Below are 15,987 nucleotides of genomic sequence, written 5' to 3'. Positions count from 1 at the left end.
GTTACTCGCGGTTTTAGCTTCGATATGCTTACTTGTTATTCCTTAAATGTTGGTTCTAACGTTAATATTACAACTGATTTTAATCCCGGTGTTACTTCAGCTTGTGATTCCAATATTACTGCTACTCATCTTGTGACATTAGCCCTGCTGATTTTAATTCAGGTGTTGCTTCAGGTTGTATCTCCAATATTACTACTGGTCTTATTCGTAACGCTAGCACTGATTGTGATTTGAATGTTGGCATTGGTTTTACTTCTGGTGTTCATAATCGTGACAACTTTAGGGTAGAAATATTACCAGATGATTTACGTAAGAAACGTAGAAGAGAGTTGTACGCAGAAAAAAAGAAAATCAAACAAATGTAATGTGAACAAAAAATCTGGTGCCTTGAAAATCAATGAAGGTATAATCAAGGAGGGTAGAGATAGCAATTGGAGAATATTCTGGAAAACGGGTCTTCTTGCCTAGAATTCCTTTTGTCTCGAAACTGATTAGAATCCATTTGCTTTTAAGCGAACACAATTTCCAATTCGACCGTGTTTTGCTATGACAATAAACAAAGCACAAGGTCAAACATTAGATTTTGTGGGATTATATCTCCCAGAACCCGTCTTTTCATATGGACAACTGTATGTTGCATTATCTAGGGCAGGGCAGCTCATTGTATTAAGATACTCATCAAGACAGATCTTCATGATCATACTGGAATTTCATCTACTAAGAATGTTGTCTATGAAGAGATTTTACTACTGGCCAAGTCTCATTTATTGGGAACAGATGATCTTCTCTTCTTGGAGTCAACAAGGTAAATGTCTCATTTTGTTCTTTTGATTCATAATATCAAAATGCTTGTATAATCGTAATAATTTGGTTTATAATTTCTGTGCTTTTTTCTTTATTTTTAACAGGGAATTACCTACTGTCAGTTCAACGAACGATGTAGAAGTTAGGGAGTGACGAATTTGAAATCCAAGGTACCTTTTGGTAAGTCTTGCTTAATACAATACGTCATATGAATTATTTTCTTGTGGATCTTGTTTCTCAATAATTTTTAAGGAAAAATGCACCTTTCAATCATTTCAGTTATCGGGTCCTCAAACCAATACCCCTGGTCCAGCTATTAATTCGAATGTGGAAAGTTCCGCATATAATTCGGATATCAGCCATCTAGAACATCCCTCAAAAGTCTCTCAAACAGACTAAGACGTGTATCCAGAACAAAGAATATACAGATTTGAGTGCGAGTTTCTTTCTATTTGAAGGGACAAACATGCTTGGTTTACAAAATGCATCCCCTGAGCTTTGGCAATGCAGGAAGATAAAGTTTTTAAGGATTTAGTTTCTTCAGACACCTCAAGGCGCCCTGTTCATGTTATTTTTGCTCAATGTGCAACATCCAAGGTGCAAAATATACGAGCAGCCTTTATTTCCTAAAAATATTCCATATTTTTATCTTTTTATTTGTAACAACTAAATTAATTGTTTGGTGAATTCTATAGATACCGAATTTATTTGTTGAGACCTATGCACTTATAGATTGCATCGATTTTATTTGTTTTCCTTAAGTTATTTCCAGCCAAAAAAATTTCCAGACCCCAGCCTCTTTCTGTCTCTCACCATGTTTGCCAACTTACACTTAGCAGGTGCCAATTGTTACTGATATCAGGCTTAAAGCGAAGCACATAAAGATAGTTTCTATCATTGGAGGAAGGCTGATGGGTTCTACCATAGCTATAGCTGTTCTTCTTAGCAATGTAAGTGTTCTTCTCAAGGAAGTTAATTCTAAATATCTTCTGAAGCGCAGAAAGATATAAAAGGCGCTTATTTCTTACAAGAAACCTAGAGATAGTATTTCCTGTTTGTAAATATGGCTTTATTATCATGCTGAATGGTTGTGGATCTTATGATAATTTGCATTCTTTGATGCTGTATTTGTATGGATTACTGGAAGCCTGGAACTAAGCCTCGATTATCCTTTGCCAAGAAGGATAGACGTGAAAATAATATTCAAAATTATTATTATTATTATATATCAAGTTACAATATATCCTCTTGTATAGGTGGAAGTGAGAATCATAGGGTGTATTTGGAATTAGTTTCAAAATGATTTTGTTTTCAATAAAAAGTAAAAATGAGATTGTTTTGAGAATCATTCTGAAAACGATTCTGAAATTACGTTTGGTTGGTTTTTTTAAATATTGTTTTGAATATAATAAAAGAGTGAAATCGTGTTTAATTATAATTATTAATTAATTTATTATAATATTGTTGATAAGTATTAGAAAATGAAAACATTCCAAATTTCTTCACAAAAATCATTCTCACTGTTTTTGTTTTCATTTTCAAAATATTTTCTAAACAAACTCCATTTCGTTTTCAATTTCATTTTTTTCTCCTTGAAAAACGTGAAACGTTTTAAAAACCAAACCAAACACACCCATAGTTTTCGTTATTTGCTTGACTTTGATGCAGCAAATATTCGAGGCTTAATGACAAAACGAGACTTGATACGAGATAAGCAGAGGACCTGACACTGCTTAAAGGTGTTTTGGATTACACAGAATTTTAAGGCTGTTGATATGATCATGTTGGCAGACTGCTGAATTTCCCTTGCAAAGCAGGACAAAGGATCTTGATTCTCCGATAATACATGCTAACGAGAAATGAGGCCTTGTGATTGTGCTTGCGTTATCGTCTTCATATCTCATATTTTAATTATGTTTGAGACATCTTGTAAATGGATTACATCTTCGGTATACTTTGTAGAAACTCTCTGTTATTCATAGATATGATGCCGTTTCATGAACGACAATTGAAAAACCGCACTGCCCATCGCAATTTGAATTATACCTGTGAGGAATTTATGAAAAAGGCCACACACGTGCGAACATGTGGCCTTAAACTAGTTTATTAAGAAAAGAGGACATTAACATTTTTAGGTCTCGTTCACTTCGCGAATTTGAGTTTTTAATTTGAATTGAGAAGTGACATTTTACTGTATTTTTTAAAAATTTTTAACTGTAAAAATTTAAAATTTAAAATTTAAATCGGTGAAATAAACGAGTCTCTAAATTTTTTTTTTTATAAGATCGCCAACTTAAGCATCTTTAACAAAAAAAAAAAAAAAAAAAAAAAAAAAAAAAAAAAAAAAAAAGAAAGAAAGAAGCTCAGGCTCATGAGAGAATAAAATAGACAAGCTCATCTCGTTAGTTGATAAAGCCTTTTCTTTCTCATGGATGACAAATTTTTATTTCTTTCTCATTATCTTTTCTTTTGTTTTTATTATTTTTTTCCTAGAATTGTCTGTTTTTTTTAATTTGGACCAAAGAAAAGTTGACAAAGATGCATCACCCGTCACATACAAGAGCTGTAATTCGCTTTTCATTTCAGTGTTGCAATTAAAGACCATTATTAAAGTTTCGTTTACTTCATGTTTCCATTCGGATTTGAAGACCACAATATCCGCCACTATTACCCGCCAAAGACTCCACCGCTGCCGCCGTCATATCCGACCTTCGCATTTGGGATCGCGTCCATGATCTCCTTCAGCCCCACGATCCGACGGCTCTCCTTCCTCCGGTCCTCCCCAACGGCCGGGGTCCCACCGAGTCCAGCATCAGCAGAAAGGCCATAAAGTTCGTCCTCAGCCATATTTATCATCTCAAAAATGAACGACAACCATAATCGAATCTTCACAACACTGGCATACTGTTATATTTGGCTTCTATATCTCTGCCGGAATTGGAAATATCCTTTTTTCTTCATTAAAAAATAACAAAATAATAATAATGGACAGTTGGCACTTGGCAGCAGTCACAATCTAATCTAGGATGGGAATTCCCGTGGGGCCCATCATATCCAGATGGAGTGGACTGTAGAGGGAGATTACCAGTTACCACAACTGCAAGACTTCAACTTTTTTTTCTTTAAAAAAAAAAAAAAAAAAAAAAAAAAACCGATTTCTCTTGTGTCGCTTCTTTCAAATTTTGAGGCTTTGGTCGTCTCTTACCTTCTCTGGCGATGGAGGGTTGCCGTTGCTCTCTGCATTCATCGGCTTTAACAATCTTACCTTCCTCGGCTTCCAGAAATGGATTTGCAGAGAAAAAGCCGTTTCTACAAGGGCAGGCCCTCAAGTTTCCCAATTCCAAGAGAACTCCAAATGCCACAAAGTTCAGGTTTCTCAATATCAGAGCTCAAGCTTCAGGTATATTCAGTTTAAGCATGCTCATACATTTCTTCGATGATTCAATCTGTTGTTTTCCAGTTTCCTTCACATTCTTGTTAGTTCAGTGTTTTCTCAAAATGGTCATTTGTATACATGGGAGAGGTTAAAAAGTTAAGTTGTACCTATTTTGAACCCAAATATGTGAAATTTTAATATATCATTTGTGCAAAACTCAATATTAGAGAAAGTTAACATTCTGTATATAGTTAGTTACCTTGGAGTTAAATTTATTTTCATATTAGGAAAGGTCGATTTAAGAGATTTAATAATCTTGGTTTACTTTTCCGATTATATTATTATAATTTGTATTGATATTTCTCACCAGTGAATTCTTTCTCATTTCCTAGTCTGTGGATGTAGCCAAATTGCTAAACCATATTATATGTTTTTGTTCTATTCTTCCTTTTATTTTGTTCCTTAACTTTTATTACTGAATCCTTTCTCTGTTTACAACTAAATATTTTTAATTTCCACTAGGTAGTACTTTGTTCAGCTTAGAGACGCTCAATGCCATTCCAAATGAGAACTCAAAAGATGAGAACCTTGCATTTGTTGCCGGTGCCACTGGTAGAGTTGGTTCCCGAGCAGTAAGGTTGAGTTTCTTTACTGCCCATATGAGCTTTTGGATGAAATGATTGAATTCAGTATTTTGTTATGGAAATTCTTAAGCATTCACTTTTACTCAGGGAGCTTTTGAAACTTGGGTTCCGAGTTAGAGCTGGTGTGAGGAGTAGTGACAGAGCAAAGGCTCTTGTGGAAGTACAATTTTGATTTGTGACATGAAATTTTTTGTTCTCCACTTTTTCTTCAAGTATATTTGCCTGAGAAATTAATTCATTTGCAGAGTGTAAAACAACTGAAGTTAGATAACGAGAATGCTGGCGGAGAAACTCAACGTAAGCAAAGTTTGAACATCAATTATCTTTACATTTGATTCCTGTAAGACATTAAGGAGGAAAAAAAAAGAGGGAAAGTGAGGGTTAGATATAAGATCTTATTATTTAGCAAGTACGCTTCTGTAGCAAATAACGGGTAATATTTGGTCTGTAGCCCAGCTGTAGAGAAGCTTGAAATCGTGCAATGTGACTTAGAGAAAAAGGATCAGATCGGATCTGCACTAGGCAATGCATCTGTGGTTCTCTGCTGCATTGGTGCCAGTGAGAAGGAAGCTTTCGATATTAGCGGACCATTTCGTATTGATTATCTGGCTACCAAAAATCTTATTGAGGCTGGTAAGCGACATTTTCGACTAGTAAGTAATGTAATAGTTATATATTTGACATGAAAGTAAACTTGCTGCGGTCCAAATTGATAATTGTGGTTTAATTCATAATACTGTAACACAAAAACTTTGTTTTCAATGCACAAAGAACCAGAACCATTTTCTCTTCTCAGCAATTTATACATTTTGGTCAAGGAGGCATCCTTGTTATATTCACCAAATTAGGCGGGGTGTCAATGAACCTTTCCTGATTAATGAAAGGGCTAGAGTTTCAGTTCATATCCTTTCAGAAGTGAAATTTTTATTTTTGATTTTGATTGGAAAATTAAATTATTTAAGCTATAACTTTTGAGAAGTTTGAGCAAGCCTCAATGTGCAGCAACTGTTGCCAAAGTGGACCACTTCATTTTGCTCACATCTCTCGGAACTAACAAGGTTGGGTTCCCTGCAGCTATTCTAAAGTAAGTTGATAAATTTCTCTTTTCTTATACTGACATGAAAATTTGAAGGATGTTAGTTTTAAAATTATAGTATTAGCTATGTTATTTGTTATTTGACTGATTTAATGAGTGTCTCCTGTTGATGAAGTTTATTTTGGGGAGTGCTAATATGGAAAAGGAAGGCAGAAGAAGCACTAATAACCAGTGGACTTCCATACACGGTTAGTAGCATTATGTATTAGCAGCAGAATATTCTATCAAATGCAAACCTTTCAGGTGTTTAAGCTTAGATATTCATTAGATGTTATTCTTCAGATTGTGAGACCCGGTGGAATGGAACGGCCTACTGATACTTTCAAGGAAACTCATAACATTACCCTTTCTCAAGAAGATACTTTGTTTGGTGGGCTGGTGTCAAATCTCCAGGTATTCATCCTCCTAAGTTACCTTGCTGTGCCTTTTTACTTAGACTTGAGCATTGATCTTTATTTTTCTTATTAAACATTAGTATTGTAAGCTTCAAATTACTTTATTTAGGTGGCAGAGCTAATGGCATGCATCGCTAAAAACCGGGATCTGTCATACTGCAAAGTTGTTGAAGTGATTGCACAAACAACTGCTCCGTTGACTCCCATGGAGGAACTTCTCAAAAAGATACCATCTCAGCGACCCGTCATTTTCTCACAAAAGGTCTCTTTGTTGTTTTCTTTGATGATAAGGTTGAAGATATCTGAACTTTCTCATCAAGTGTACATCCAGACTTTTGTTTTTTTCCCACTTCTTGTTAATTTGTACTGTTATAACTTATTAGCATGAACGACAAGTAATTTAAGTGCTACGAAGTCCGTAAGCTTAATGACCATTTTTGTTAGGGAAAAATACAACTATACAAGCGGTTAAGTTATAATTTCATTGACCAGGAGATTTCCATGTAATACAGGCTTTTGCATAACTCTCTTTCAGATTTTAGATTCTTTACAACGAAATGTTCCTTTTTGTTATCAGTAATAAGCATTAAACAATTTTCTGTATGTAACCAAAACATATTGATACAATAAGACATCTAGAGAGAGAGGAACACATTAGACTTCTAGTCTTATCGTTTCACTAATAATCCATTGCGAGAAATGTTTCTAATTTTTTTTTTCCATTTATTTTCTTTCTAGTCAACTATGAGATTGCTATAAATGGTGTCCCTTCCCATGTGATCATTACTCATCAGGACTCAAGTGCTGTGAAGACACCTGATTTAGCACCTCCAAAGTCCGAGGAACCAAAATCTTCTACTGTGGAGGAATCTGTTAAAGCAGAGGAAATTACCCTACGACCGCTTTCTCCTTATACTGCGTGAGTGATTATCCTATTCGCTACCCTTTTTTCTTGGAATTTGAAAGCATTCATTTCAATCAAACTTCTTATCTGCTCTAACTTTTTTCATTCCAAACTTTTGGCCAACAAAAGCAACGAAGACTTGAAACTACCTACATCTCCTTGTTATTTTACAGTTATGAGGATTTGAAGCCACCTAGCTCTCCAAGCCCAACACCTAGTGGTTTCAAAAAACCGCCTTCAGATGTCTCAACAGCAGTAGAGGCCCCACCGCCACCATCTTCTGGATCTGGAAATGATGCTACAAATATTGTCATAGACGGTCTTTCTGAAAATGGTCCTCCCCAGATTTCAACTCATTATCATTCACCATACCCTGTGTAAGTCCTTTAAAATGTAGTTTTCGTAATCTGCAGCATCATTTGAACATGTGGTTTTCTTCATAATCTGTTCAACATGTAGTTTTCTTAAATATTGTCATAGATGGTTTTTCCATGGCATAATCATACCTCATTATATTCCTCTTTTCTCTTCCATGTTTTATGTCTCCTATGTTTTTAGATACGATGACTTCAAGCCACCCACATCACCATCTCCAAGTCCTCCAAATGTAATGCCTCCCGCACCACCATTGGCTGTGGACAGTACGTCATCCACCGGTAGCTCACCAGAACAGGATCCTACCAAACCAAAGCCAAGATCGCTCTCACCTTTTACTATGTGAGCTTCTTCTAGTTGTTCTAAAACAGAAAGCATGAAAAGAATGCTTACGACAGAGTACTAGTTTTTTTAGTTATTTCTACCTATGTTAAACAAGATATCAAATACCATGTTGTTCAACTGAGTGAACTAACTGGAGATAATAAAAATAGGTATGAAGACTTGAAGCCTCCAGCATCACCGTCGCCGCCTGCACCATCAACGATTAAATCATAGAAGGTTGCATTTATTTCAATAAGGTAACAGTTCTTGTTCCTCTCCGTAGCTTTCCTTTGAATGGAAAGATGAATTTATTTTCAGGTTAAAGCTTTTGTTCAAAAGCAACCTTGAACTTATTATTGGCTTTCAACAGAATCGTTAGGAGTTTGGCTACACGGCAAACTCGTATCTATGAAGAGGCAAGCAATTGAATTTGCGGGAGTTCTGAGGATGATTTATTGTGTATTAATAATGCCAACATCTCATGTTATGTAGTTATACTATACGTATTTCTTTTCCAAAATTTGTTTACAGTTTTTGTGTCATTTTCATTTATATGTAAGTCCTACTTCATCTATTGGGAACAAATGTTATTATTATTATTTTATTTATTATAAAGCAGCTTAAAATGATACCACTTGTGTATTTTCTTTCGTTCTAAGCACGGCAATATTTTCTTACAGCAAATTAAATTTTGCATAACAAATATTTTGTTTACAAAGCAGCTTAAAGTGATACCAGTTATGTAATTTTCTTTCGTTCTAAGCACGGCAATATTTTCTTACAGCAAATTAAATTTTGCATAACAAATATTTTGTTTACAAAGCAGCTTCAAATGATATCAATTACGTAATTTTCTTTCGTTCTAAGCACGGCAATGTTTTCTTAAAGCGAATTAAATTTTACATCACCTTATTTGAAATTTTTTTACCAAATCCAAGTTTTTTTCTAAGGGTGATCGGTTTGGTTCGGTTTAATTCCAGCCGATCATCAAAACACTCCATCAAGAATCAATTGCTCATCACATTGGCTGTTTGGTTAACTAGTCAACAATGTTTTTTTTATGTAGCACGACCCTATTTGTTACAGGTGGTTTGGTTGGTGGTTTATGGTTACTTAAAGCCTGTTTAATTCGCTGATTCGAGTTGAGATGTGACTTTATGTAAGAGCTTTTTATTGTAACAAAAAAGTTAGATGAGATTGTTTCTTAGAGTTTTTTACTATAGCAAAACTCGAATTTTAAACTCGAATCGGTAAAATGAACGGGCCAGAACACAGCCCTAGACTACAATAGTGAAATAGTTATGTAATTTTATAACTGATGGTACAACGTGTTTTATTATACGTATTCAACAAAAAAGGGAAAACAAATGCATGCCCCGTTCTTTTCACACATGAAAAAATTAAGATAAAAACCTCTAGTCTCATATTGGAAATAGATAAATGTCATTGTCTCTCCTAAATTCTACAAAAGAGATCCCAATCCATTCTAAAAACACACAAATTCGAAAGCAATTCTTCTTTTAGCAACTCTCTCTTACCTTTGAAATTTTGCTTCACAAATATATTTGTCATAATCTTGTCCAACGCGTCCAAGAATTGAACTTAATACAACAGTAATAGGGTTTTCACATGAGCTTCTAATAATTGAACCGGGAGAAATGCTACCTTCAACCATTATTTCAACTAATATATCACACATTTGTCGTGTTTAGAATTGTTCTTGTTTTTATTTTTCACGTTTTTTAAGAAAGAAAAAATAAAAACGATTTCAAAACAGCGTTTAGCACAATTAAAGACAAAAAAACGGAAATGAAAACGATTTTTTGGTTTAATATAAAATATGAGAGAAATGTAAAATGACTTTTAGTCGTTTTTTATTTTTTGTTTTCGTTTTCTCCTCTCTCGAGCAGAGAGAGAGGGACATTAATAAGTTTTTTTATATTAAAAATAATCTCTTGATAAAATTATCAACCGCATTTTTAAAAATAATTTTTATTTGAGATTAAAAACGTTTTTATTTTTATTTTTATACAAAAAATAAAATCATTTTAAAAGGAACTACAAACGCACCATTACTTCTAGTTTTGATACGTGGCTCGTTTCCTTTTTGAAACAAATCGAGCAAACAATTGGTCGTACTGTTTTGTGTTATTTATATAACTTTGCCATTCCTTTATTTGTCCATCAGATTTGCTCTTACTTTATTGTGTGCGTATTTACCAATGTGCCATCATTAGTTGTTGCTTTCTACTCTCTATTTATCAGACCTGGCGGGAATAGTCTTTCTTCCCCAAATTTTGTGCACCAAATCACACAAACCTACGGAATAAAGTGAATCATTGGAGCTACACTTCACTTTCACTACCTTTGTATATTAAGGTAATGCTTTGTTTTTATTTATATTCATTAAAGTTTACTTTAGGTCTTTTTATTTGGCTTAGATTCACACAAATAGAAACATAGTTAAGGGTTATTGTTACCAAAATGATTAATTAGAATTTGTAATAGTGATTAATTTTAATAATATTCAAGGAGTACATATACTTTCTAGTATATGTTAGGAATAAGTTTGAGGCATCGTTCATTTCACCAATTCAAATTTTTAATTTTAGTTGTATTACAGTTAAAAACTTTCATAAAAAGTCACAATTAACTTTTTCCGCTACAGTGAAAAGCTTTCACATAAAATCACATACCAATTCGAATAGAAAATTTAAATCCGCAAACTGAACGAGACATGAATCTTTTAATATAGAAACATGGGTATGATTTGGGAAAAATAAAAATAAAACCGCCCACTATTATGAAAAATTTTAAATATGCATTTATATTTATGCTTACATTTTAAGTATTGTGGTTTTCTGAAGGAGTGTTCTTCAATGTCTTGGAATTTTGACTGTACCACCACACTATATTTTGAAACGATGAAGAAAGGATGCAAAGAGCTTACACTCAACCGTGCGAATTCCTAAAGAAATCAATACCAAGAAGCAACGTTGTGATGAGTTGTATCATGAGGCTTTTAGATTGAGCCAAGAAGGATTACTTTCACTCGACAGTTTCAATATTGCATACAAAAATGTGTGATGGTCAATCATTCTCTCAACAAAGACCATGGATGTTAATAAAGAAAATGTTGAGTCCAATTTGATCGACAGTATCACAACACTACGTGATTTATATGTATCAATCACGAAATTAGCCCTAAAGAAGATGAAAAATAGAATTGAGAAAGCTAACAAAAAAACCCTCATAATAAATCAAAAAAGATTAGATAGAATTATATATATATTTCTATTTGATTTATCCATTTTTTACTTATTATACTTTTTTCCTTGATTCTATTAGGAAAAAATGAGCACCCCACTACCTTCTACTAACATACTTTCTATACTAACATACTTTCTATTGAGACGGTTGGGATAAATCCACATGACAATTTTTACTTGATACAAGAAGGTAAATTTTGGGAAGCTAATTATAGTGATCTAACTCTAGCAAAACATGTATTATACAATGATTTTGAAATCTTTGTTTATTTATGCAGGTCAAAGTATGTTTAGCTTCAAGAAATTTACATCACAAGGTGGTTTTTTGAAATGCTAAAAGGGACAACCAAGACACATGTTAAAGACAAGAGATTTTCAAATGGGGCATTGAAAGAATGAACTATCTTTGGTCTTTTAATTTTTGGAACATGAAAATTTCTTAAACATATTATTGTGCTTTTGTTCTTACTTTGGATATGTTGCACTTTTACATGGTAGATAACATTTATCTTTTGTTTCTATAATCATTCAGAGCTACATTAACCTCAAAATTTCAATTAGATTTAGAAAATTACTCATAATTTCATAAAAGACAAATAGATTTTAGTTAAGATGTCAAAAGAAATCCAACTAGTGTTATATATATATATATATATTGAGGGGATCACAGTTGTTTGATATATCAGGAGCTTACACTCGTAAAACTAAAAATGAATAAAAGGAACTTTAGAGGAAAAAAAACAGAAAAAGAAAAAGTCTAGAAGGATGAGACCAAATAGATAAATGGGGTATTTAAAAAATATTAATTTTATTAAAAGTAAAGTGCACGTTGTGTTGGACAAAAGAAAAGGGATGACAAAGTGGTAAATAGTGTGAAGCAGTATGACTAAGGAGACGTTTGGTTCATGAATTAGAATCATGAGATTAGAACCATTTTCGATTTATATGTATTTTTTGTGAGAGAAAATACTGTAGCGAATCATAAACCATGATTCGAATCGGGGTACGAATCTCTCAACCAAATAATAACCCCTAATTATTTGCCCACTTTATCTTAAAAAGATGAGGGCCACGTGTCAAAATATAAAAGTAGTGTGTGATATATTGGTTGAAATAATGGTTGAAGCTAGCATATCTCATTGGACTTGCTACAATAGTGATAGAGTTTTCACATGAGCGAACTTGTTGAAAATGTACTACGCTTTTGGTCCCGGATATGACGCTTTTTGGTAATAATCTCATTACGAGGGTCAAGTTATACTCAAAATTCTCCATGTTGGTTAGTTATGTACTCCAAAAGTTATCAAGGAAAACGTGTCCATTAATTTGATAAGTTCTAAATACTATAAGTATTAATGTCAGATTTTGAGCATTTGTTTACTACATTTTTAATTCAAATAACAATTTAAATTTTTGGTTACAATGTTTATCTCACAAAAATTTAAATTCAACATTTTTTATTATAGTGTTCTCTCTCACATAAATTCACTTTTTAAAAAAAATTCAAATTTAGTTTTTTTATTACAGTGCACCCTCTTTTATATAAATTCATTTCTTAATTTAAATTCTCAACTCATACTCGTGAAAAGAACCGGCATATAATCCATCCATGCACATAAACAGAAAAATGTTAGGCGTTAGGCCATGTTTTAGTTTTTTTTTTTTTTTCTTTTTCTCGTTGATGCACAAACACAATGGACTCTTTTGTGTTGTTTTTTTCTTTGTACCAAAATAAAGTAATAACTGATAAAATAGCATCACAAGACGCAAGATCTATCTTACTTCAAATTGCTTTCCATTAGTATTCAAATTAGGAGGGGGAACAAGGAAAAAAAAAACCATTTAAAAGTCTTTAAAAAAAATTAAACTTTTGAAGTGGCGTTATTTCTTGCACTCTGGCTGCATTTGGTATTGCTTTTCGCTCTACAAATCAGCTTCTGTTTATAGCAAAAGTTGATTTTAGTGTTTGATAAATCTCCTCAAAAATGATTTTTAAAGAATTTTTGAAGAATCTACAGCCAAAATCAGAAGTTGTCCAAAGGCAATTGTATGGGAATCAACATAGTACAATTAATGAAATTTTTATAATACCTATAATACCCCTAATAAAATTTAAAATTTAAAATTTTCTCAATCTAAAATTCAAACTCGTAATATAATAATAATTTTTAATATAATATAATATAATAGTAATATTGTAACAAATAATATCATAATTATATTAATAACTATAATATTATTATTTTATCATATAATATGATATTATAATAATATTATAATTATTTTAATAATATGATATTATAATTATAATATGATATTGTAATTATTATTTTATAACATATTATATATTATATTGTATTGATATAATTAAACTTATTATATTAATAATATTACAATAATATTATTACATTATATTATATTGATATAATTATATTTATTATAATATGATAATATAATTATAGGCAAGGTCTGAAATTGGTAACTGAAGAAGACTTTTTCCTTTTTGTGTTTGCCTTTTGGCCTATATTAGAGTCTAGCATTAATTAATTACCATTAATTTCTTGCCAACAGTAGTGTTACTAAGTGGTGTATATGTTAGAAATCACCAAAACTTATTATAGCAACATACTTTTAATTCTGTAGTCGTAATTTCTGTTTGTCATATTTATGGGTAATCTATTTGTATGATTGTATAGCATCACTAGATCTATAGTAATAAACTATTTTAATTATTCTGTTGTTTACCTCTGCATGTTCATTATTTAGGGACTTGATGTGTACAATTTGATTTTAACTACTAGTATTATATTATAATTTTATATTATATTGTAGTATAATATAATATATTCATAATTTTTATTTATTCACAATAATTTAATCTCATAATTTATCAAATACTATTACATTAATTTTAAAACTAACATAACTATTAAATTATAATTTATCAAACACTCAACTATTTTTTATAATAGATGTTTTTTCAAAAGCGATTTTTCAAAATAGCAACGACAAACTAACCCTCTGTAGTCTATACACGTCCTACCACCTAAAACCTATATCCCATTCCCCACCAATCAATTTGGAGACCATAATATCATACAATATGCCAGAACACAGAGAATAGCGACCACAATCAAAGCTCACGAAGAAACCTCTGTAGACAACGAAATCCCAAATACTGATCAGAGAACCTCTCCATTTCTTCTCCTCCTTTGGCCCTGCACACATCCTCCTCCATCTCCGCCACAACCTCGTCCCAGTTCCTCATAAACCCGTCGTACCCCCAACAGTACCTGCCGAAAACACCGCCGCCAGTATCTCCCATCTTCGCCTCGGAGATCGCGTCCAAAATCTCCTGCAGCCCCACGATCCGACGGCTGACCTTCCTCCGGGCCTCTCGCACGGCCGGGTCCCACCCGGGGACCGAGTCCAGCCTCAGCAGAAGCGCCATCAGGGACTCGTTCATCCTCAGCCGCTCGCGGTCGTCGCTCCTAACGGCGTCCACCGTCTCCTGCCGTTGGATCAGGCGTTGCAGGCTGTCGGCTTCGGAATCGATGGACGAGATCGTTCTGTAGAGGGCCCGGATCTTGTGGGCCCGGAAGGCGGACTGGATCTTGGCGGCGGCGTTGGTCTGGGCCTGGTGTGGGAGGTGGACGGTGATTGGGATTGGGCCTTCGGAGGACCCGGTGGGGCTGGGCTGAGGGGGAGGGGTAGTTTGGTCATTGTGGAAGGTGTAGGTGACGGTTGTGGTGGTGGAACTGGAAGACGAAGGGAAGCTGACTCTGCGAGAGCGAGAGGGTTTCATTTTATTTTTTAAATTTTTTTTACTTTTGTGGCCAAAGGATTGTATTTGTGACTGAAGAATGAAAGATTATGTGGCATTTTAAACTGGAAATTGTGTGTGTTTTTGGTGGGGAAAAAACTTTTTTAAGGGTTTTAAACTGGGAATTATTTGACTTTTAAAGCAACTGTATAGAGGTTTCTTGAATGCTCTTGGCGGGTAGTAGGCTTAAACGATGTGCCGCGTGCGTGAACACCGTCTGTTTCTAAGAATCGGGGGCTCCTTTTTGACGGATGGACTCTTTGCTTTTGGCGCATGCAACGAAGTTTTTGTTTTTTGGTGGGGTCATAAATAAGAAAATCAAAAAGAAAAACAATCATAGAATATAATGTATATAATATATATATATATATATATATATTATCAGAAGCCAAGCCTTTATTTTGAATCGTCCAATCTGTATTAAGTTCGGTTAGCTTTACATACTTATCCATTTTAATATGATTCTAACCAAATATAATATTCAACAAAATGCAATACCATAAAATATAACCTGGAAGTTGCAGCAAAAAAAGCCCGCTTCAATTGATCAAGTGTTAAAAAAACGTTGATGGTTTTTTCTTTTGGTTCGATAAAGCTCTCTCAAGTTCTTTTTGAGAGGTCCCGGGTCCCCTAAAAAAATAAAAGAAATTCTTTTTGAGAGGCTAGGAAAGGGAAAGCAAGTAAGCATTGTAGTTTTGAAAACTTTTTAGTGCCGAGCATTGGCAGCTTTTTTGGTTAGTATTGCCATCCTCGAGCTGAGATTTTGCATGGCAGTTTCGGGAAAAGAGAATCAATCCAAACTTAAGGGCCCGTTCACTTCGCTGATTCGAGTTTGTAATTCGAGTTGAGATGTGATTTTGTGTGAGAGCTTTTTACTGTAGCAAAAAAGTTAGATGTGACTGTTTCTGAGAGCTTTTTACTGTAGCAAAACTTGAATTCTAAACTCGAATCGGCGAAATGAACGAGGCCTAAGTCTT

At 33.6% G+C, this 15,987-nt stretch overlaps 2 protein-coding genes and 1 long non-coding RNA gene across 3 annotated transcripts; 2 read left to right on the top strand and 1 right to left on the bottom strand.

Annotated features, from left to right (window-relative positions):
• Positions 1 to 915: 915 nt before the first annotated feature.
• On the top strand, positions 916 to 1,679 carry LOC21396802. Its single transcript, XR_002901689.1, has 3 exons — positions 916 to 984; positions 1,084 to 1,401; positions 1,644 to 1,679. It is a non-coding gene; the product is annotated as an uncharacterized LOC21396802 (long non-coding RNA).
• Positions 1,680 to 3,950: 2,271 nt separating this feature from the next.
• On the top strand, positions 3,951 to 8,532 carry LOC21396800 (protein TIC 62, chloroplastic). Its single transcript, XM_010092669.2, has 14 exons — positions 3,951 to 4,204; positions 4,703 to 4,817; positions 4,912 to 4,984; positions 5,070 to 5,121; positions 5,281 to 5,457; positions 5,827 to 5,908; positions 6,036 to 6,108; positions 6,203 to 6,313; positions 6,425 to 6,577; positions 7,110 to 7,234; positions 7,393 to 7,596; positions 7,778 to 7,936; positions 8,089 to 8,175; positions 8,289 to 8,532. The coding sequence occupies exons 1-13, from the start codon at positions 4,021 to 4,023 to the stop codon at positions 8,150 to 8,152; spliced, it is 1,572 nt and encodes a 523-aa protein (XP_010090971.2). The 5' UTR covers positions 3,951 to 4,020; the 3' UTR covers positions 8,153 to 8,175; positions 8,289 to 8,532.
• A 5,618-nt stretch (positions 8,533 to 14,150) lies between these two features.
• Positions 14,151 to 15,281, bottom strand: LOC21396799 (BAG family molecular chaperone regulator 5, mitochondrial). The gene has a single exon (XM_010092668.2). The coding sequence runs from the start codon at positions 14,990 to 14,992 to the stop codon at positions 14,321 to 14,323; it is 672 nt and encodes a 223-aa protein (XP_010090970.1). The 5' UTR covers positions 14,993 to 15,281; the 3' UTR covers positions 14,151 to 14,320.
• Positions 15,282 to 15,987: the final 706 nt, after the last annotated feature.

The sequence above is a fragment of the Morus notabilis genome, unplaced genomic scaffold (genome assembly GCF_000414095.1).
Source record: "Morus notabilis unplaced genomic scaffold, ASM41409v2 Scaffold802, whole genome shotgun sequence".
In the NCBI taxonomy this organism is placed as follows: Eukaryota; Viridiplantae; Streptophyta; class Magnoliopsida; order Rosales; family Moraceae; genus Morus; species Morus notabilis.
Note: the sequence above shows the minus strand (reverse complement) of the source record. Positions and strands in the feature narration are given on the sequence as shown.

Excerpts from the sequence above, each read along its gene's own strand:
- LOC21396800 (XM_010092669.2), top strand. The coding sequence starts at position 4,021 with ATGGAGGGTTGCCGTTGCTCTCTGCATTCATCGGCTTTAACAATCTTA. Across the intron at positions 5,458-5,826 it reads CAAAAATCTTATTGAGGCTG|CAACTGTTGCCAAAGTGGAC; the intron begins GTAAGCGACATT and ends CTCAATGTGCAG. Across the intron at positions 7,937-8,088 it reads TCGCTCTCACCTTTTACTAT|GTATGAAGACTTGAAGCCTC; the intron begins GTGAGCTTCTTC and ends TAATAAAAATAG.
- LOC21396799 (XM_010092668.2), bottom strand. The coding sequence starts at position 14,992 with ATGAAACCCTCTCGCTCTCGCAGAGTCAGCTTCCCTTCGTCTTCCAGT.